General features: G+C 46.6%; 1 protein-coding gene across 2 annotated transcripts; it reads left to right on the top strand.

Annotated features, from left to right (window-relative positions):
• Positions 1-2,775: 2,775 nt before the first annotated feature.
• On the top strand, positions 2,776-7,358 carry LOC136473256 (probable alpha,alpha-trehalose-phosphate synthase [UDP-forming] 11). Of its 2 annotated transcripts, none has more exons than XM_066470937.1 (3): positions 2,776-4,783; positions 5,338-5,611; positions 6,079-6,193. In XM_066470937.1, exons 1-3 carry the CDS (start codon positions 2,919-2,921, stop codon positions 6,097-6,099), a joined length of 2,160 nt encoding a protein of 719 aa, XP_066327034.1. In that variant the 5' UTR covers positions 2,776-2,918; the 3' UTR covers positions 6,100-6,193. The 2 variants fall into 2 exon arrangements, with proteins under 2 accessions (XP_066327034.1, XP_066327033.1); XM_066470936.1 differs by having other exon boundaries at positions 2,780-4,783; positions 6,102-7,358.
• The last annotated feature ends 14,191 nt before the right edge of the window (positions 7,359-21,549 follow it).

Below are 21,549 nucleotides of genomic sequence, written 5' to 3'. Positions count from 1 at the left end.
CGGGCGGGTGGGCTCGCACAGCAGCTGGCATGGGTGTCTAGACGCGCACGTCCGTGCAACAGAGCAGGAAGTAGCAGGCACACGCGGATGGGTGGGCTGACGCAACAGCTGGCATGGGTGTCCGGACGCGCGTGTCCTTGCAACAGAGCAGGAAGTAGCAAGCACACATGGGCGGGTGGGCTGGCGCAGCAACTGGGGGGTGTCCTTCGAACGCCCGGACGCTAGCGTAGACCCCATTTAAATGTTGGGCAAATTTTTCCTTTTGCGAAAAATGTTGGACCAAGTTGTACCAATAAAACACAAGATGACTAAACATAAGGTGCTAATATATGCATGCTTATATAGCATTACATATGGTTTGTGTTCTATGAGAACACACATGCTTATATAGCACCAAGTTTGTACCGACATCACACCTTTCAGATGTAGTATCCAGTTATGCATCCTTATCCAATATCAATAGAATATTTTGCAATGTTCTATGGGTGACGTGAGCATTGACTATGGAGATATATCGCCGCTGAAAATGAGTTTGTTTCTGTATTAGATATGCATCATATTTTAAGGTACCATGAAAATGTGCGCAACGTAAGATGTTTGCATGAGTTGTTTATAAACAATGCCACTACATGCCAATATGTCTCACGTTATGTAAACACCCACCACCAGTCCTCCACCACACACACACACACAAACGAAAACATCCAAAGAGACTTGGTGAAGTTTGGGATGTCTATGGGTATCTCAATTCACAACTTAGAATACATAAGGGCGCGTTTGGTTTGCTGATTTCGGGTGGCTACAAGCCAAAGAACATGCAATCAAATTAAACAACTGTTGTCGGGATCCTAGCGCTGCAAAGCAAGCAACCAAACACCAGTGGCCTGCATGATCAGAGCCTGGCCAACGGCAGTCTGGATGTTAGATGCAATACATGCCGCCGAGAAGAGAACCAAACATGCCCTTAAGAAAATACAATTGGTGCTACGAACACTGGACATCGTATTTACTATTTTTCATCTAAGAAAACTACAAGCAGTGGCTTGTAGTTTTTAACATTGATGGATTGGCTATTTTGGTAGGCATGCATGGCTAAAGGAGCAAAAATTCTTCATCCATTACACACTGTGAGGGAAAAAAAGTGAGCTGGTGTACTAGGTAGTTTATCATGATTTTCTTGGCAATGTTGATATGCACTACGGAAAACCAAAAAAAAAAATCATTCGTAACCCATTGTGAAAGCTGTTCTAAAAAAAACCATTGTGAAAGCTTTTGTGAGCAACTTTACATAATGATGATATTTTTTGAGAGTTTAAGGGCTTTATTTGGATGGGATAAAGGCTATGGCTATGGATTATAGAATTTGTATAGTTATTAAAAACTAACATGTGGCTATTTGAATCCCTTATTATAAATGATTTGAATTAAATTGTCCACAATATCCCTACATTAATGGGAAGGGATAAGGTCCGAGGCAAAACTATCTTTTCACCGCCCATTATCTCTTTATTATTATAGTTGGGTTGAGCTAGATTATATCTGAGTGGGTATATTTTTAATATTGGGCTGTGCTAGATTATATCTGAGTGGGTATATTTTTACGGAAATGCTATACAACAACTGGGTGTTTTATCATTCAGTGGCACACGAATGTTTTTGGCCGCACGTCCGCCGCGCCTGCGCTGCCGTGTTTGTGCCCGCCCGTCCTAGCGCTGCCGCCACCCCCGGCATCTTCCTCAAGTTCGGTGAGCTTCTTCCCCAACTCCGGCACCGCCACCAAATTTGTCTCTATCCTTTCATAGAAAAAAAAATTGTTACTTGTGATTTATTACTTGTGATTTGTTACTTGTGATTTGTGATTTGTACCAAGGAGGAAAAGAAGAGAGGAGGAAGATAAATAGTATCTATGGGGAAAAAATTCAGGTGTTACCGGGTGCTAAAACACCCGGATGTTAGATAGACAAGCTCTATTTTTAATATTGACCATAATATTGCCAATTTGAATGGGATAGCCATATCACAAAGGAAGAAAAGCCTCACAAGAAACATATGCCTGTATTTTCTATGCAATACGTAGCATTTGTGCCAGCGAAATCCTGTAAAGAATTCAATGGGTGCTGGTGCTGGTGCCAACACGTGAACATTAAGCAAACGGTTTTTTCTATTAGAGCCCTATTATATTACATAAAAAATATAGTCTGCTAAAAATACAGGTATCTCTATCTCTATCTCTATCTCTGTACAATAGACTCTACCAAATACATCCGGGCCTGCTTCTACGTCAACCAGATACATCCGGGCCCGCTTCCGCGTCACGTCTGCGCGTCCGAGACGTGCAACATCTGGGCCTGCTTCCGCGTCAGGTGTCGACCTCCTATACGAGTTGCAGTCAAATCAAAAAGCGAACAAGGCAGAGCTCACCGATGCCGTGCGCAAACTGACACGGGTCATTTGCTCGTTGGTTTTAACTAGAGTTTATCGATTAACAGTATTGTTCTCTTACAGTAAGCCAACACTAACCAGATTTATCAGCCTAGAAATCAATCGACGAACGTACGCCTGTATGGGTATGCGACAATCTCCTCCCACTTATTGCACAGCTCCGTCTTAAGCATGTCCTGGTTGTACACCTCAAACTCCAGGCAGTCGTTGAACTTCTTCTCCTCCACACTCTTGTGCTCCTCCCCCGCCACGAACACATGTTGTTGCCAAATAATAGTCTCTCGTTTCTTTGAAAAACAAGAAATTTGGGGGTTTCGAAAAACAAGAAAATTGGAGGACCAGGCTGAAAAAATTCGTTGCCATGCTTGCCCGTCCAGCGCTTGGCGGCCGGCTGGCAAATACCACGACCCCATCCCCCGATTCCCACAGGAACCCAAACTAAACGGCCGGGCCCCTGTGCTGTGCAGGCTGCTGCAATGGCCTCCCCCTCCGCCTCCGATGGCGAGCTCTCGCCGTTTCCGGTGGAGGCGCGTCGCATCGTGGTCACCCACCGCCTCCCCCTCCGTGCGGAACCCAATCCGGACGCGCCCCACGGCTTCGATTTCTCTCTCGACGCCGACGCGCTCCCGCTCCAGTTCGCCCGCGGTCTCCCCCGCCCCGTGGTCTTCGTCGGCGCGCTTCCCTCCGCGGCCGCGTCGATCCCTGCGTCCGAGGAGCTCGCGGCCGATCTCCTCGCGCGCTTCGCTTGCAGCCCGGTGTTCCTGGAGCCCAATCTCCACACGAACTTCTACGACGGATTCTGCAAGCACTACCTGTGGCCGATGCTCCACTACCTCCTGCCGTTCACGACCTCCTCCGGCGGTGGCGGCCTGAGCTTCAACGCCGACCTCTACCGTGCCTATCTCACCGCCAACACGCAGTACGCCGACCGCGTGTTCGAGCATCTCAACCCCGACGAGGACCTCGTTTTCATCCACGACTACCATCTCTTCGCCCTCCCCACCATCCTCCGCCACAAGTCGCCGCGCGCCCGCATAGCCTTCTTCCTCCACTCGCCTTTCCCCACCTCAGAGCTCTTCCGTGCCATCCCGGTTCGCGAGGAGCTCCTCCGCGCCCTCCTAAACGCCGACCTCGTGGGCTTCCAGAACTACGATTACGCCCGTCACTTCCTTTCCGCCTGCGCCAGGCTACTCGGCGTCTCCAGCCACACCCATCGCGGCTACATCAGCATCGACTACTTCGGCCGTGATGTTGTCGTGAAAATCCTCTCCGTCGGTGTCGACATAGGCCAGCTACGTGAGGCGTTGTCGTCGCCCAAGACGGCAGCGAAGGCCAAGGAGATCGCCACGAGGTTCGGTGGTCGTCAGGTGTTGCTCGGAGTAGACGATGTTGATCTGTTCAAGGGGATTGACCTCAAGCTCTTGGCCATGGAGAGGCTGCTAGAGTCGCGGCCGGAGTTGCGTGGCCGGGTGGTGCTCGTGCAGATCAACAACCCGGCGCGGAGTCCTGGGCGCGACACCGACACGGTTCGCGCGGAGGTGCAGACGACGCGGGATCGGATCAATGCCCGCTTCGCCAAGCCGGGGTATGACCCGATCGTGATGATCGACGACCCCTTGACGATGCACGAGAAGCTGGCGTTCTACACCTCGGCGGACATCTGCATCGTCACCGCCGTGCGCGACGGCCTGAACAGGATACCGTACATCTACACCGTGTGCCGGCAGGAGGGTCCGATCTCCGGCGGCGTGGCGGGCGCGCCGAGGGAGAGCGCCATCGTCCTGTCCGAGTTCGTCGGGTGCTCGACGTCCCTGGGCGGCGCGGTTCACGTCAACCCGTGGAACGTGGACGACGTCGCCGAGGGGATGAGCTCGGCGCTGAGGTTCAATGGGCGTGACAAGCAGATGCGGCAGGAGAAGCACTACAGGTATGTTGTCACGCACGACATTGCCTACTGGGGGCGGTCGCTGGACCAGGACCTGCAGAGGGCGGGCAAGGATCACGCGTCGATGAACTTCTTGAGCGTTGGGCTCGCCATGAACTTCCGCATCGTGGTGCTTGGTCCCAACTTCCAGAAGCTCTCACCTGAGCACATCAATCCATCGTACCACCGTACCGGCAACAGGCTCATCTTACTGGACTATGATGGCACAGTAATGATGCCTCAGGGGCTGAACACCAGATATCCTAGCCAGGAATTGATTAGCGTCCTGAATGAACTGTGCTCGGATCCAAAGAATACCGTCTTTGTAGTCAGTGGGCGGAGGAAGGATGAACTAGCTCGATGGCTTGCGCCCTGTGAAAGTCTGGGGATCTCTGCAGAGCACGGCTACTTCACAAGGTAAAAACTGTTTCCTCTCCCATGTTCCCATGGCATGTCCTTGGTTGGGTCTTTGGTTTGTGAAATGGAATGCTGCATCGCTCTTGGCATTTGATAAATGACAGGTGGATAAGATGGCCTAGGACCCCTAGGCGTGGGCAGTTTTCAGTGTTTGATGTTTGCTAATTCCTCTTCCATCACTGTTCTGTTTGACTAACTGCTTAATAGAAATTTTGGTGCTAATGGTATTGAATTAGTTCACCATTGTACTTCTGACATACGCGTTAATCGTACATGCAGTTCTTGAAAATAAATAAATCTGACTATCCATATAGAATTGTTTTTTCTAGTACACTAGAAAGGTTGGTAGTGAGTTGATGATGTTGACTCTCGTTACTCCATAAAGTAGTATACTTGTTCAGAGCTCTATATAGTATGACGAGTGCTTCCTATACCATGGCAGTTCCATTTTATCTGTATTCTATTATTACTTAATGATTACGTGCATGTGGCTGCAAGAGCATTCAGGAATAAAGATTGGCTGCTTCTTGAAGTAACTCTGTTTTGTTTATCAGGTGGAGCAGGGATTCTCCATGGGAGCCACCCAAACTGTTGGTAGACTATGATTGGAAAAACATTGTTGAGCCTGTAATGAAGCATTACTGCGATGTGACTGACGGGTCATACATTGAGGCTAAAGAAACAGCACTAGTCTGGCACTACGAGGAAGCTGATCCAGTTTTCGGATCAAGTCAGGCCAAAGAGCTCCAGGACCACCTGCGCGACGTGCTTGCTAAAGAGCCTGTATCTGTGAAAAGCGGCCACCAGATTGTGGAGGTTAATCCTCAGGTACGGCAACATCTAATAATCTCACGTGCTAGCCTTTTAGATAGCTACTGGTATACCAGTCTTAGTCATTCTGGAAAAGGGACCACATCCTATCTTGCTCTGCATTTTCTGTGTGGGCAGCTACTTCACTTTCCTATGCACAAGCCAAGACGACCACCGGGTAACTGTCGACCTGTCGTGATCAATCAAGTGCAGCTTTCAGACCAAAAACGCATTTGGATTAGACTGTCTTTAAGAAGATTTATCCAGCTCATGTTCAGATACCATATCTCTTTAGCTATAGTTTAACATTTTGCCGTCTGTATTAGCTGAAACATTTTCATGAGCCATGCTTGCTTAGGCTGACTCTGTTGCCTATGTTTATGACTGCCTAGCTATCTTTGTTTACCAATATGCCAAGTTAATCTCGATGAGGGCCTTTTTTGTTTTGGCATTATCACTTGCTATTTCCTATTGCCTCACAACAGCTTATTATATTCTTGTCATGAAGGAGGTGGGCAAAGGAGCAGCCGTGCAGAGGCTCATTGCCGCCCTGGGGGCTCGCGGAAGAATGCCAGATTTCATCCTATGTGTTGGCGACGATGGGTCTGACGAAGACATGTTCAAGGCCATCAGTGCTCCTTCCAGCAAGTCCGCGTTCCCAGAGGCTGCCGAGACATTCGCGTGCACCGTCGGCAACAAGCCAAGCCTGGCGAAGTACTACCTGGAAGACCCCGACGAGGTTCTGAAGATGCTCAAGGGCCTGGTCGACTCGTCGTCGGCGCAGCAGCGTCCCGGGGCCGGGGAAGGGCTGCGACCTCAGGTCTCGTTCGATGTCCCCTTCGATTGAGGAGAATAATAGTCCAGTTAGAGCAGTGCATTTTGTTCAGTAGGAAATGGTTGGGGCGAGGGGCAAAGGCAAAATCCACTAGGCTGATAGGTTACTGATGGCCGATCATTGTTGGCCGATCCATCTGGCGGTGGCTGTTATGTTTACCCTTAGAAATTTAGAATGCAGGCTCTACTACACAGCACTGTAGCAGCAGTGGCAGGATAGCAGACTAGCAGTACAATTGTTTTTTTTAAAAGGCAGCAGTACAATTGTTGTTATTACATCTTCTGAGGTACCCCCATGGCAGATTTGTTTGCTTCCAGACCATCGATTCCTCAATCATTCCACTTGCACTGTCCACGGCGTGCCGTTCGCTTCCCAGTACCAGTGGCATCTTGTTGGGGTTTAAAGCGAGCAGAGTACTGTACGCGGAAAGACAGTACTAGACGTGTCAACGCGTGACGAGCTGGCTGCTGGTCATCGTGCTCCACTCTAGGCATTTATGAAAGCCGTGTGTTCTGAGCGCGGCTCGCTCGGCTTTTGGCTGCTCTTGACAAGGCAGGTTCTTCGCAGGGGCAGGCAACGATCTGGCAGTTGACTGAAGGGCTGGCTAGCTGGCCCTGAAAGCCACTGCTCCCCGCGGCCGCGTGGTCCGCCCCTCGCATTTCGCCGTGCTCGTGCCCTGGCATGGTGGTGTCCGCGGTCCGCGTCTCGCCCTACCGCGGAGTCGACGGAGGTCGGCGACGACATCAGGCTTTGCGGTCAGGTCGTTGTCCGTTGATCGCCGTCGGTGACTCCCACCGGGGAGCTTGCTCCCCCGCTGCCGTGCCGTGTCGTGCCGCGCTACTTGCTTTCTTCTGGTTACGTGCCTTAATTTTGCGTCTCACTTGCGCGCTATTCCATCGGCACCTGTTGTTTTCGAGACTTGTAGGTGCCAAAATCTTGGAGAATTCTAACGCTGTCACCAGTCACCGCACCGAAAGTCCAAGTACGAGCGAGTGCGAGTCATAATTGGACTTGTATTACTGGCAATATGCAGTGCATTCCAACCTTTTTATTGACTTTGTCTGTGGACGAAAAGCAACGATGGATGCTTTAGAATCTGGGAGCACGGGAAGAACAGAAGAACCGTGCCGAACCAGCTCGTTGCAGCGAAGGTTTCTTGCTCGGTCAGCTACTCAGCTTAGGACCAGCGGACCGGATACGTTTGCGATAGGGAAGAACCCTTTCGGAATGCGGCTGCCGTGTGTGTCAAGGTGAAACTGAAACGCAAATCCTTCTATCTGTCTTGCCGGACGAGGTCCTTTTCCAACAGCAAGTTTCTCTTTTCGACTGAAAACGATGGCACCAAAGCGAACAGGAACGCTACAATGAGACGTATGCTGATCGAAGTGGATAAACTTTGCTGTCGCTTTGTCTGTCTGTGTACAAACTGTCGGTAGTTAACTTGCCATGCAATTAATTAAGCAGAACACGAGTACATCTAACTTTCATTTCATGGCTATTGTACATATCCTATAACCTTCTTGTTAGGTGGTTTCCATAATACATATATACTTTTTATAACTGAATTAATGTTGCTTTCGGAGTTCTGATCTTGACAGTGTGATCCATATCTATCTACATCCTCTCCATGCTTAAAGCACAAGCTTTCTCAGTGTACTCTCGGCCTCTCTCAACATAAAAGGAATGGGAATCGTTTAATAATTAAAATTTGAAACCGGATGGAAGAGGGTCAAAACTACCTATATTTTTCTTTCCTATAAAAGCTAAGCCAAGCGGCCTCTTGATTTAGACTCAAATCAAGAACCACCGGATATGGAAACCAAATCATTGTCGTAATCAGGATAATCCACAGAAAGGAAGAAAATGGGATGAACAAGAGGAAAGGAGGAGGAAGTAAGAAATCCAAATCCGACATACCAACTTTGACGGCTCCAACTCAGGTGACCTCATCTCTTTCTCTGAGTACCACATTGTCTTCTTCGCCAAGCTATGATTAGGTTTAGGATTAAGAAGTTTGGATTAGTGTTAGGATTTCGGGGTTAGGGTTGGGGAGAGAATTTGTGGCTACCGGGTCTAGAGGCATGCCTGGGGAGATGACCAGACCAGTGGTGGTGGTGGTGTGTGGGTGGAACAACGGGTGGCAGCGGCGACGCGATCAGGGTTGATAGTGGTGATGGCACATCGGATCGAGAGGGTTGGTGGTGGAGGTGGGGGCATGGGAGGGAATGAGGGGATGGAGGATCTCGCCGATGTTGCTATAATGGTTAATAGTGGCGTTGAATTGGAAGGTCTAGTGGTGGAGGCAAGGGAGAGAGATGATGGAGAAGGTCGCTGGTGTTTATGTATATATAAACACCAGTGACAACTTAGAAAAAAGTCTTATAGTAACCGTAATGTTGCACTTTTTTTTAAAAAAAGACATGACTTGGGAAAGAAGGCTCTTCCGATAACGTCTGGTCGGTGGCACTCGTCCCCTGGCCCATCAGCCCTACTGCCCTAGTTGTATCCTCTCCCACCAAAAAAGAAGAAAACATTCTTCTTCCCCAAATCCACCGGAGCCCTAGTCGCTAGCCCCTCTCGCATGGTTTGAACACCGCATACGCCACCCATGACCATGGCCGACCTCAAATCATGTCATTGCCCCTCATGCGTCCACTCCTTCCTCACAACCACGTCATTTCGCCCCCACCCCGCTGTCGTCCATGACTCCCAACACCCACACCCACCGCTCCACTAATCCCTACCAGAGGAGCGCGGGAGGAAACCCTAAGCCCCTCGGCCCCTCGGCTCCGCCCAACCGGATATCTCCCGCCACCTGCTCGATGACACCCTTTACACCTCTCTCGTCGCCCATCCAACCGCCTTTGTTTTCGTATCATTGTGGTTAAGCAGGCGATCCCGAGCTTCCTGTCTAGTCTCGTAAGGTGTCACATAGTCGGAGTCGTAGTGGCAGGGGGAGCGTCGGGGTATAGCACTCGTTCTCCCTGTAGCCATCAGGTGTGCTGACGTAACACCCCTGCATATGCAAGATGATGTCATCACATCGTCATGAGTGTGAGGGTTCTCAAGTAGCAGGTCACAGTTGTCGAGGAACTGAAAAAGCTCCGCCGGGTTCGCAAGTCCGGAGGTGTCCACGTCGTGGCATCCGGCACAGTGATCAGAGTTGTCCGATTTTTCCCATGCGGTGCCGCTCTCGCTGAGGTTGCAGATGATGACCCCGACGAAGCAGATGATGACCCCGACGAAGCGTGGGTCAAAGTCATCGTTGCTGCACTCCCAATCAGTTTGATCCGGGCAATAGTTTTGTAGTTCCTCTGTAGGAGGTTTGGTGGGTACCACCACGGCTTGTGAAAGCTGAGTCGAGTGAACTGCAGACGTGTCCCTTGATCTGATCGAGAATTGAGGGGGGTGCACGCAGGTGGAGGTATCGAATCTGCCTTGGGGGCCGGGTCCTCAACCTTTGGATGTAGAAGGTGACGGCGAGATCGTGCTCTCGACCGGTTTCGGCGAGTATGCCGGCGTGGCAGGTCAGATGACGAGCGATGGCGAGTGGCCCTGTGTCCATAGCCTTTTCCAGTCCGGTGGCAAAAGCACGTATGGATCGAAAGAGACTGCTCCTCCTCCTGGGTCGTATCGGGCTCCTGGAGGCGCAGGTTCCCCAATTGGTCGGTGATGAAGTCGAACTTGCCAAAGGAAATCTTCTCGCTGGGCTGCATCTTCTTCGGTTCGTCGCCGAAGTGGAAGACGATTCACATCTGAAATACAAAAAACAAATCTGAACTTGAAAGGCCCCTACCTTGCGCGTCAACTGTCGGATGATTTAGCTCTGGCAATGCCTAGCAACTACTTCGCGTTAGAGGAATCAGATGGCAGCAAACGAGTCATAAGATTTATACTGGTTCAGGATCGCCCATATGAAATACAAGAACAAATCTGAAGTTACGTGGACAAAGATGAAACCTATGATATCTGCTTCTACCACCTATCTTTGACGTCCAATTTACAGTTAACAACTTAATCTTCTGAAATGTGCTGGTGGTGCTTTTCACAATTGTGTAGCAATTAATTGCTCTCAGGTTCTGTTTTTTCGGTCATTTAAATTGTGCTCTTAATGTTATTATTTGTATGGCTAACAACTCTTTTGTTTTATAATTATCTCATGAATGGCCCTGCCAAGCCTGTGTTATATAAATCTCTTAACCTTTTTTTGGGGATGGGTAAAATTTTAAATGACTAACCTTTGGCTTGTGCAATAAATAACTGTGCCCAATTATGAGATGGACTCCATCTAAAGTTTGACTAAGTTTATATTAAAGGATACAAATATTTATGATATCAAATAAGTACTATTAGGTTCATCATGAATTATATTTTCATAGTTTATCTATTCTATGTCATAAATGTTGATAATCTTGTATATAAATTTAGTCAAACATAATATCTTTCTTTGTGGGATGGAGGAGGTGTATGTTATTGTTATTTATTAATAGTCTTGAACCATTGACATCTTCCCACGAAGTTTTCTGATTTTTGTTTTGTTTATGTGCATAATTCACTCATTTCTACCATATATTATGCAAAATCACTAGCTGCCTTAGCTGTGGCTATGGAGCCCAGCTGCTATTTGCCATAGCCAGAAATTTAAATAATTGGAACTAAGAATTACTGTGTATGAAAGTCTGTCGCTACAAGCTACTATATATCTCCCATAAACAATTTAGTTTGACATGTTTTTCCATATCATACTGAACTATTAGCTATGTTGTTTGCATTCTTAGGCACAAACATCTGTGAAGACTAGTGCAAATGCTGATGGCTTGAGCTATTTGCTGGAGCAGAGGCAGTATCTCCGATATTAGGAATATGTGTTGCTTTTGATCCAAAGGCCGTTCTGCAGTGGGCAACACAGAAAAGATATCGAGGACCAGCTTAGATTGATGTTGACATTTTCACCAAGGACTTCAGTGGGCCTGGACCTGGTGATGTGAATGTCTTGGTTCAGCGCTAGACGGATAGAACTGATAAGTCACAAGAGATTTGGATGTTAGTCTTCTAAAGGAGGAATTTGAGAGAGATTTTTGGTCTTTTCCCGCTACTAGTTGTTTCATGTTACCACATGGTAATATCAAAATTCTACACTTACGGTGTAATTTATGTTCAAAGTTTGAAAATGATTGATAAAACAACATCAAAATGTCACTCATTTGTGACTGGAGGGAGTATACAAGATTAGTTTACAATGGCCTCCACGTTAACGATCCTAGAAAACCTATAATTGGATTCCTCCAGTTCTAGGACATATATTTGCAGATAAGCACTGCTTTTCTAGATGTATTTCGACATGGAACCACACCACAGACTATCCTTGACTAGGTCAAACACTATTGATAGGGAAATTGCACAAGTGATTTTTGATTCCATTCCCATTCGGGAGAGGAAAACTGAAATGATTCAAAGACGCAAGTCAAGAACTCAGATCTACCCTAAATGATTTCTTTATTTCATTTCCCACAAGATTTGGTTCTTATAGAGGAATGATTAACACAATAGAGGAATGATTCTCTCATTGCGGATCTCAGCAGACAACACTACTATAGACTAGAGATCCGAAAACTTAAACTAGAGAGTCTAGAATGAAAGGCTGGAGAGATCGGCTGGTTAGGAGCAGCCTGAAAGGATCAAGATGCCCAAGAGGGGGGTTGAATTGGGCTAATTCTAAATTTCTTTGCAATAATTAAATCATATTGTTAGCCCAATTAACCCCTTGTGCCTAGAAAGTGTTTGTAATGTTTTATCGCACAAAAAGTCTTGCAACCTAAGTTCCAATCCTACTCTAGCATGGCAATTCTATGAATGTAAAGACAAGTATTGAATTGCTCAAAGTAAAGAGAGAAGGAGGAACGCGGCAATGTTTTGCTGAGGTATCGGAGAGTCGCCACTCCCAACTAGTCCTCGTTGGAGCACCCGCGCAAGGGTGTAGCTCCCCCTTGATCCACGCAAGGATCAAGTGCTCTCTATGGGTTGATTCTTCGACACTCCATCACGGTGAATCACCCACAACCGCTCACAACTTGAGTTGGGTCATCCTCAAGCTCCGCCGGATGATCACCAAGCTCCCAATCACCACTAAGCCGTCTAGGTGATGGCGATCACCAAGAGTAACAAGCACGAACTCTCACTTGACCACAACAAGCCTAACGAGAAGGGTAGATGCACACTTCGCTACTCTTGATCTCACTAATGACGGCTCTCTTTGGGATTCTCAAATCGCAATCACCTCACTAGGACCTTGCTCTTCTTGGCACTCTCAAAGGTGTTTCTCAGCTGTTGAAATGAGCAAAAGTACCCCACACACGAATGGAGGAAGTATTTATAACATGGGCTAAAAAATAAACCGTTATGTGCCTCTACGGGGTGACCGGACGCTCCGATCATGTTGACCGGACGCGCCGGTTAGTTCACCCCAAACTCCAGTGTTTAAAGTGTGACCGGACGCTGGCCAGCGTCCGGTCGTGATTTTCCCTCTCTAGAACCTTACTGGAGTTGACCGGACGCTGGCCCTCAGCATTCGGTCACTTGACCTCTCAGCATCCGGTCACTTCCAGATAACTTCACCTTGATCAAATGAACTGACCGAACTCTGCGCCAGCGTCCGGTCGCACCAAAGCTAGCGTTCGGTCAGTATTTGACCCTCTATTCACTTCCAACTTTCGAACATACGTGAACGAAGTTTGCTCCAATGGATCTAAGGGCTTTTTAGGAGCTACCTAGTGCTAGGTTTAGCAAGTGTGCATCACACCTAACCCACTAGACTCACCTAGGTCAAGCTACCCATCCATACCCCCCTTAATAGTATGGCCAAAGGAAAAACAAAGTCCTAAACTACTCTAAGTGTCTCTTCAACTCCAATCGACACTTAGAACTAGTCCATCCTTAACCTTGTCGTCCATCCTTTGAAAACCAAAATGATTTCCATCGTAGGGGCATGACCACCATGATTACCCAATCGATCTCCATTACCATGACCTAACTTAATTGCCTCTACAAAACACATGTTAGTCACAGTAATCACGTATTGTCATTAATCACCGAAACCCAACTAGGGGCCTAGATGCTTTTAATCTCCCCCTTTTTGGTGATTGATGACAATACCACCTTGAGTATGTGAAAGAGTTGAGGTTTTTAACATGCTTGGTTCATATAAGCTTTTGACAATAAGAACAAAAGAGTTAGGCAAGCTTATATGACCCAAGCCAACATGATGTACTCAAAAGATATGAAATAAGCATGAGTACAAGTAATAAAGCTCATTTGTATCGGAGTAAAACGCGGAAGCAAAGCAAATGAGCAAAGCACAAGTGATATGACATATAAATAATTCAAAGTAGAGAGCACACATGTCATATATCATGGTCACGTAGACATCACTATGACATAAATATAGTATGATGAATAAAAGTAAACACACGAATGCATAATAGTGTATCACACATAAAACTCCAAATGTAATAGATAATCTAATAGATAAACTAAGCTCCCCCTAGATATGTCGCTCCCCCTAAGACTAACATACTCGATCCTTCTCCCCCTTTGGCGTCAAACACCAAAACCTAAGGGTCGGTCGGTGGGGCTACAGCGGACGAGTCGGGCGCTGAGGTACGAGGAGCAAGCTGGAACTGAGTGTCATCATCATCTGAACCAGAGCTCTGAGCAGTCTGACCCTTTGTAGCTAGAAGCGATGCTGAAGCGGTCTGGGTCGGATCAACAACGAACTGCTGTAGACTGTGTAGGTATGACTGGAGCAGCTGGCTCTGATGATGCCACTGAGGAAGATAGCGTCTTTGTAGTCTCAGTAATAGGTGGAACTATAGAAGGACCTGGGACATGCAAATATGGCAGAGTAGGCTGCCCTATCAACTCATTGAAGGTCACTCCAAGACTCCTGGAGACTAAAGTATCTGGCACTAGTAGCGAGGAAGTCTGAGCCGGTGTGAAACCCATCTAAAGAGGTGTGAACTACGGGGCTAACATGGGCGAAGCAAACCACTGGGACACATGCTCTGTAGGTAAAGCAAACTATGCTGGTGGTTGTCCCTGACTCTGAAGCCCACTAGGCTGTAAAGCTAGAGTCATAAAAGTGGTGACAGGCTAACCAAGCTAGGTTGAAGGCTATGGCGATGGAACCCCAATAGCTATCACTACATGCTACATAAATCCAAGGAGCTGCTGCTGCATGAGGAGCTACTGCTGATGCATGGCCTGCTGCTGCTGCTGTATGGCCTGCTGCTGCCGCTAAAACTCATCCTGCCGAGTCTGAAACTATGCAAATGTAGCGGCGGTCTCCTGAGCCTGGCGAGCCTGATCCTGCCTCATCCGCTCAAGTATGGCAAGTAGAGCGGGGTCTGTCTATGGTGTAGGTAGAGCTGAACTAGAGCTACCAGCCTTATGATCATGTCGACATGGAGGCATCTGAGGAATATGTCGGTAGTCCTCATCTGAGCTATCACTAGGGTCGCTCTTGACCATCCCCTCCTGCTGAGCATCAAGGTGCTCCTCCTCTATGGCTACTATGCCCCTGATAGTCTCATCCTGCTGAGCTATAGTCTCTGGCACCTCTGGTCATTGGCTCGGCTGGCTGGGTGTCCTCACTGCACTATGTCGAATCATCTAAGTCATGTTGTATGCAGGGAACTCTGTAGTGGCACCACTGTACTCTACCAGCATCTCTGGTGGCCTCACAGTAACTACCCTATGGATCAAGAATGTAATCCAGTGAGCATACGACAGCTGCCTATGACCCCTAAACCCCTCTGCAATAGTATTCTCCATCTCTTATAGAAGGAGATCCCAAATATCAAACACTGTCTGCTGCATCAGATAATTCAGTAACCACAACTATATGCAAGTCAAGCTCTTGCGATACCCCATCCTCAGAAGCAGTGTCCTCCTCATAATGGCATTAAGTACTCTAGCAGTGAGAGTGAGATCACTGGGTGTCCTGCTAGACCCCTCGCCGAATGGCTCTGTGAAGCAGTGGCAGACTAAATCTGTAGGGGCACCATACCGCCATGAGGGCGTCTGGGGGGCACTGTCTGTCCATAGCAAACCTCATGTAGCCAGACGGGCTACTCCTGAAGCCTGAGTATCTCTCTGACCCTAGTGCTCGTCAGCCTATAATCTCTGCCACTGAATGCAAAGTGTATGAATATGTGCTGCGGGTCAATCTAGAGAGAAGCATAGAACTAACGGACCCAAGATGGAACATATAAGCCTGTCCTTCTAAGTAAATCTATCAGCACTAGCAGGTAAGATAGGTAGGGGTGAATGTTCTCTCCAGCTGCTGCAACAATGGTCTCAATGTTACACACCCTCTGAGATCTAAATACAGCCCCACTATTAAGATATGCATTATAGAAATCTTCCTACAAAGGTGTGTAGAAACCCTTTGAAGCATGCTCATCCCGCCTTGGTGGAAACCACTACTCAAAATCCACAAATCTGAGCTACTGAACCTGCTTGGCCATGGCGGCCCTCAAATCCAAGTGGGTCACTAGGGGGACCCTATGGTCTAGGTGGCGAAGCTATGGCTGAGGTGCCTGCTTTGTCTCCATGGCCTGCTCTCCCTCCTGAGTCTACGCTGCTGGCTGTAGCTCTTACTGTGACCCCCCCTGAGGCTAACTCTCATCCAAGATAACTCGCCGTCCCGCAACCATGATAGTCCCAGCTGGACCACCATGACGGCGCTCAACCTACTCTAGTACAGCTCTCGTAGATGGAGAGAGCTGATCTACGATCTAGACTCCACTCCTAGCACCTCCTGCCTTTGCACGCTCTGCTGCTGCTACAACTGCGGCTGCTCTAGCTGTATCTACATCTGGATACTTTTGCTTCTTTGTTGCAAATTTCTTCATCGCCTTGCCTTTTGGATCTACAGGCAAGCGAGGCGGGTGTCTCAGATCCTCATCACCGGGACCACCTCCAATATTCTTGACATGAACCATATGATGGATCTAAAAAGACAATTGCTGCTGACAAGAAACAACTATCAACTGTCACTTCCGAGGCTTGACCTCGATCCATACTCACGAGCTTGGCCCCGAGTTGACTGACAACTACAAATAGGACCTCAATGGCACCGACTCGCTGCATGATAGAATAGAGGATATATAGATAATTATAATTATTCATCTAGAGATATGAAACCCTAGGAAGCAAGCAATTAGGTATGAAATTGGAAACGAGGGCTTGCTACCTGACAAACCGGCGAAACGATGAGGTGAGGAACGGAATAGGGAACCAACGGATTGGCAACTAGAGATTAGGGTTTGCTAGTCGACGAGGATCGGCGGTAGGGACTCTAGCACTGAAACGGAGTAGGGAGGTGGTGCTGGCGTGGGAGTTGTGCTAGGGAAATGGTGGCATGGCAGCTCAGCTCAGGTGTGGTGGCATAGGCAGGTTGCGGCGGCGCGGGCTCAGCGGCTAGGGCGTAATGCGGCGGCTCAGGGCGATAGGGGCGCGGCGGCGATGTTGGCGTAAGTGGCTAGGTCAGAACACCAGCATTGAGATTAAATATGGTGCCCCTAAGTCAGATAAGGAAACGGAGAAAAGAGATTGAATCCCGCACGTTCCCTATTGACCGGACGCTCCGATGGCAACGACCGGACGCTGCCACCCAGCGTCTGGTCGATTCCAGAGAGGTCCAAAACCCCTGGAATCATGACTGGATGCATCCAATCCCAACTGACTGGATGCAGGCAGAGTCCGATCGATCCTGACTTCGTCTTCTTCGCTTGACCGGACGCTGGATCGCCTTCAGACCGAACGCTGGGAGAATACTATTTTAGCGTCCAGTCACTCCTTCTCAGCAGCAGTTCACCTCCAGTGAACTGACTAGACGCTGGACATCAGAGTCCGGTGCGGCGTCCGGTCACTCTTTTTCCAGCAAATCTTTAATGTCCTTCGTGCTGCCTGTTCCCAATCGAGTCCCAACTTTAATAAGATCCAAATAAACACCAATTGGAACTGATATGAGTGACCTCTCTCAAACTCTCATATTTTTCAAAAATATTTTGCCTTAGGCTATAATTCTTTTTAAGAAAATAGGCAATAAGAGGACAATTTAAGAAAAATGACAAAGCAACATTCATGCATATGCAATGCAACACTTGAAAGTAAATCTAGTTGCTTGTCAAGTTTGATCGAAGGTTAAGCTTCTTCACACGCTTTACGGCGGTTATCTTAACCATGTTAGACAAGCCCTATATGCATTACCAAAAATTAAACATGTATATTACAATGCAATGCAAGGGACAACACAAGCTCATTTTTTAGTAAAGTTACTAAAATCAAGAACATTGAGCTCATTCCGCAATCGACAAAAAGTCGCCTCATCTAGCGGTTTAGTGAAGATATCTGCCAATTGATCCTCGGTCCTTACACTTTCTAATGATATATCATTTTTAGTAACATGATCTCTAAGAAAGTGATGGCGGATATCTATGTGCTTGGTGCGAGAGTGTTGAACCGGATTATTTGCAAGCTTTACCGCACTTTCATTGTCGCACAAAAGAGGTACGTTTTCTAGAACTACACCATAGTCTAGCAAAGTTTGCTTCATATAAAGTATTTGTACACAATAAGCACCCGTGGCAATGTATTCCGCTTCGGCGGTGGACAAGGCCACACTATTTTGTTTCTTGGAGGACCAAGACACAAGTGATCTACCAAGCAAATGGCACCCTCTGGATGTGCTTTTTCTATCAACTTTGCAACCGGCATAATCTGAATAGGAATAGCCAACTAATTCAAATATAGCTCCTTTGGAATACCAAAGGCCAATGCTTGGTGTGTGCTTAAGATATCTAAGGATTCTTTTAATGACAATCAAATGAATTTCCTTAGGATTAGCTTGAAATCTAGCACACATACACACACTAACATGATGTCGGGCCTAGATGCGATTAAATATAACAAGCTACCAATCATCGAGCGGTAAATAGTTTGATCAACCGTGTTACCTCCCTCATCTAGGTCGAGATGTCCATTAGTTGGCATTGGTGTCTTGATTGGCTTACATTCATCCATCTTGAATCTCTTGAGAAGATCATTTATATATTTCTCTTGAGAGATGAAAATACCTTCTCTCATTTGCTTGACTTGAAAACCAAAAAAGAATGTAAGCTCTCCAATCATTGACATCTTGAACTCCTTTGACATCAATTCACCAAACTCTTTGCAAGAATCTTCATTTGATGATCCAAAGATGATATCATCAACATACACTTGACAAATGAAGATGTGTCCATCAAGCTTCTTGGTGAATAGTGTGGTGTCGACCTTCCCGATGGTGAAGTCCTTCTCAATGAGGAAGTCCCGAAGGCGCTCATACCAAGCTCTTGGGGCTTGCTTAAGCCCATATAATGCGTTGGACAACCTATAAACATGATTAGGATATCTAGGGTCTTCAAAACCGGGAGGTTGATCAACATAGACTAGTTCATTAATAAAGCCATTTAAAAATGCACTTTTCACATCCATTTGATATAATTTCATTTCATGATGTGATGCATATGCAAGGAGGATGCGAATGGCTTCTAGTCTTGCAACCGGTGCAAAGGTCTCTCCAAAATCCAATCCTTCAACTTGAGAGAACCCCTTTGCAACTAGTCTTGCCTTGTTCCTCACAACTATGCCTTGATCATCTTGCTTGTTGCGGAACACCCACTTTGTTCTAATGACTCTTGCACCTTTTGGCCGCTCTTCAAGAGTCCAAACTTCATTGCGGGTGAAGTTGTTCAACTCTTCATGCATGACATTTATCTAATCTAGATCTTGAAGAGCTTCTTCTACCTTGGTAGGCTCATAGCAAGAGACAAAAGAGTGATGAGCAATAAATGAAGCAATTTTTTGTGAGCGAGTCATTACACCCTTTGATGGACTCCCTATGATGAGATCTTGTGGATGATCTTGTAGTAGAGGTGTATTTCTTCTATTGACCACTTGAGGAGGAGGTTGTGGAGCATCAACATCTTGTGCTTGTACCACCATTTGATCATGGGAGACATGAGTATCTTCATTTTCTACTCTTCCATCTTTATCACAATCTTGTGGCACACTTGATGAAGAAGGTGGATCAATCACTTGTACATCATCTTTATCATCTTTAGGTTTGATGTCTCCAACCAAAATGTTCTTCATAGCCTCCCTCAATGGTTCATCACCTACATCATCAAGATTCTCATGTGCTGCTTGGAAGCCATTAGATTCACCAAATTCCATGTCATATGTTTCTTCAACCAAGCCGGTGGCATGATTAAATACTCTATATGCTTTTGACTTTGATGAGTAACCAACAAGAAAACCAATATCACAACGTCTTTGAAACTTCCCTAGGTGTTGCTGCTTTTTGTAGATATAGCATTTGCAACCAAACACCCTAAAAAAGGAGACGTCCGACTTCTTCCCATTGAGCAACTCATAAGGTGTCTTGCCAAGGAACTTTTGAAGGAATAGGCGGTTGGATGCATAGCATGCAGTGCTGATAGCTTCCGCCCATAGAGCTTCGGGGTGTTATATTCATCTAGCATTGTTCTTGCAAGAGTGATCAATGTCTGGTTCTTTCTCTCAACTACACCATTTTGTTGAGGAGTATATGTTGCGGAGACCTCATGCTTGATCCCAACTTCATCACAATAGGCTTCTATGTTTGTGTTATCAAATTCCTTCCCATTGTCACTTCTAATCTTCTTACACCCACCAATACCCAAACTATATCCCAGCCCGGTCACCATTTTCCTTTCCACTATTTATATTTTCCAAGTGATAATAATTTAGTAATATATTTCCTAGCTCTCGCGAGTGACAGGCAATCACTCGGCTTCTACCGAAGTCCTATAGCATAGCAATCTACATGATCCTGTCATACTAGTAAGACTCATAGGATAAGGATTTATATATGCAAGTGGGTTTTATTCAACTCCTTAAAACTTAATGCACAAATATAATTTAAATTGCAGAAAAGTAGGGGTTATGCACCGGGGCTTGCCTGGGTAAAATATATTAAAAAGTTAGTATCTGCATCTTTAGACCATCCACATCATCTAAATAGAAAGCCCATTGTATCATCTCCTGGAGAGAATACCATTACACCATCTTCGAATTCCCAATCATCCTTCGATCGATCCATTGATCCATCATCGTACCTATATGATATGCATGCGATGCAATGCAAAGATGTAAATAATCAACGACAGCCGAAATACTTAGAAACCCGATCACGCCTCACAAACTAACGAGCTCGCTTTAACGACGGCCGTACTTAGGCTACATATACACGTTGTCAGATAAGGCGTATTTCTCAACAATTATTTTAGTTATATAAACATAAGTTGTTTCTTTATCCTATTCCATCAATTTAATCTTTATTCGCAATAGGACATCATTATCTAATTAGCAACTAGTTATTCTAGAGCTAGAACAATTACAGTGAGTACCTAATATTGCTAGGAGCCTACTATACAAATTTCAGATTCAACAACATTACCAATTTATCATAGAAATTCCTACAAGTTTATATTTTACAATATTAAGTACCTTAAATTAATTATATAGCTTCCACGAATATTATCAAACTATGTGAACAAACTATACTAATAGGTAGATCATGATTTTAGGAGACTAACAAAATTGGTTTCATCATTTTTGGATGCCTACACAATTTTATATTGATTTTACAAGTTTACTTTATAAGCTAACTTATAAATTGCCCTAGAAATCAAAATGGGCCGGAGTCAATGATCTCAGCCCAACGCGAAACGTGATCCAGCCCCGGCCGGAAATAGGCCAGCAGTGCAAGCAGGCCTGAGGCCTAGGCAGCGTGCGCGGCTAGTGGCCCAGCAGCCAAAACAGACGGCCCACACGCATAGCGCGCACACGCGGCCTAGGCACGGGGCGGCAGGCCGGCCTAGCTATGCAAGCCCAGTGCGCAGTGACCATTTTGCATGAACCTCCCCGAACTTCTATTTATTTAGTATGCTACCATTTCTACTATTTCTATGAGTCACGATTATCGCACCTAGGATCTTTCTCCTATCTCTATTTACATATTCTCACCTTGCTCTCT

The sequence above is a fragment of the Miscanthus floridulus genome, chromosome 8, assembly GCF_019320115.1.
Source record: "Miscanthus floridulus cultivar M001 chromosome 8, ASM1932011v1, whole genome shotgun sequence".
Taxonomy (NCBI): domain Eukaryota; kingdom Viridiplantae; phylum Streptophyta; class Magnoliopsida; order Poales; family Poaceae; genus Miscanthus; species Miscanthus floridulus.
The sequence above is the reverse complement of the archived record's forward strand: the minus strand, read 5'-3'. Positions and strand labels throughout refer to the sequence as shown.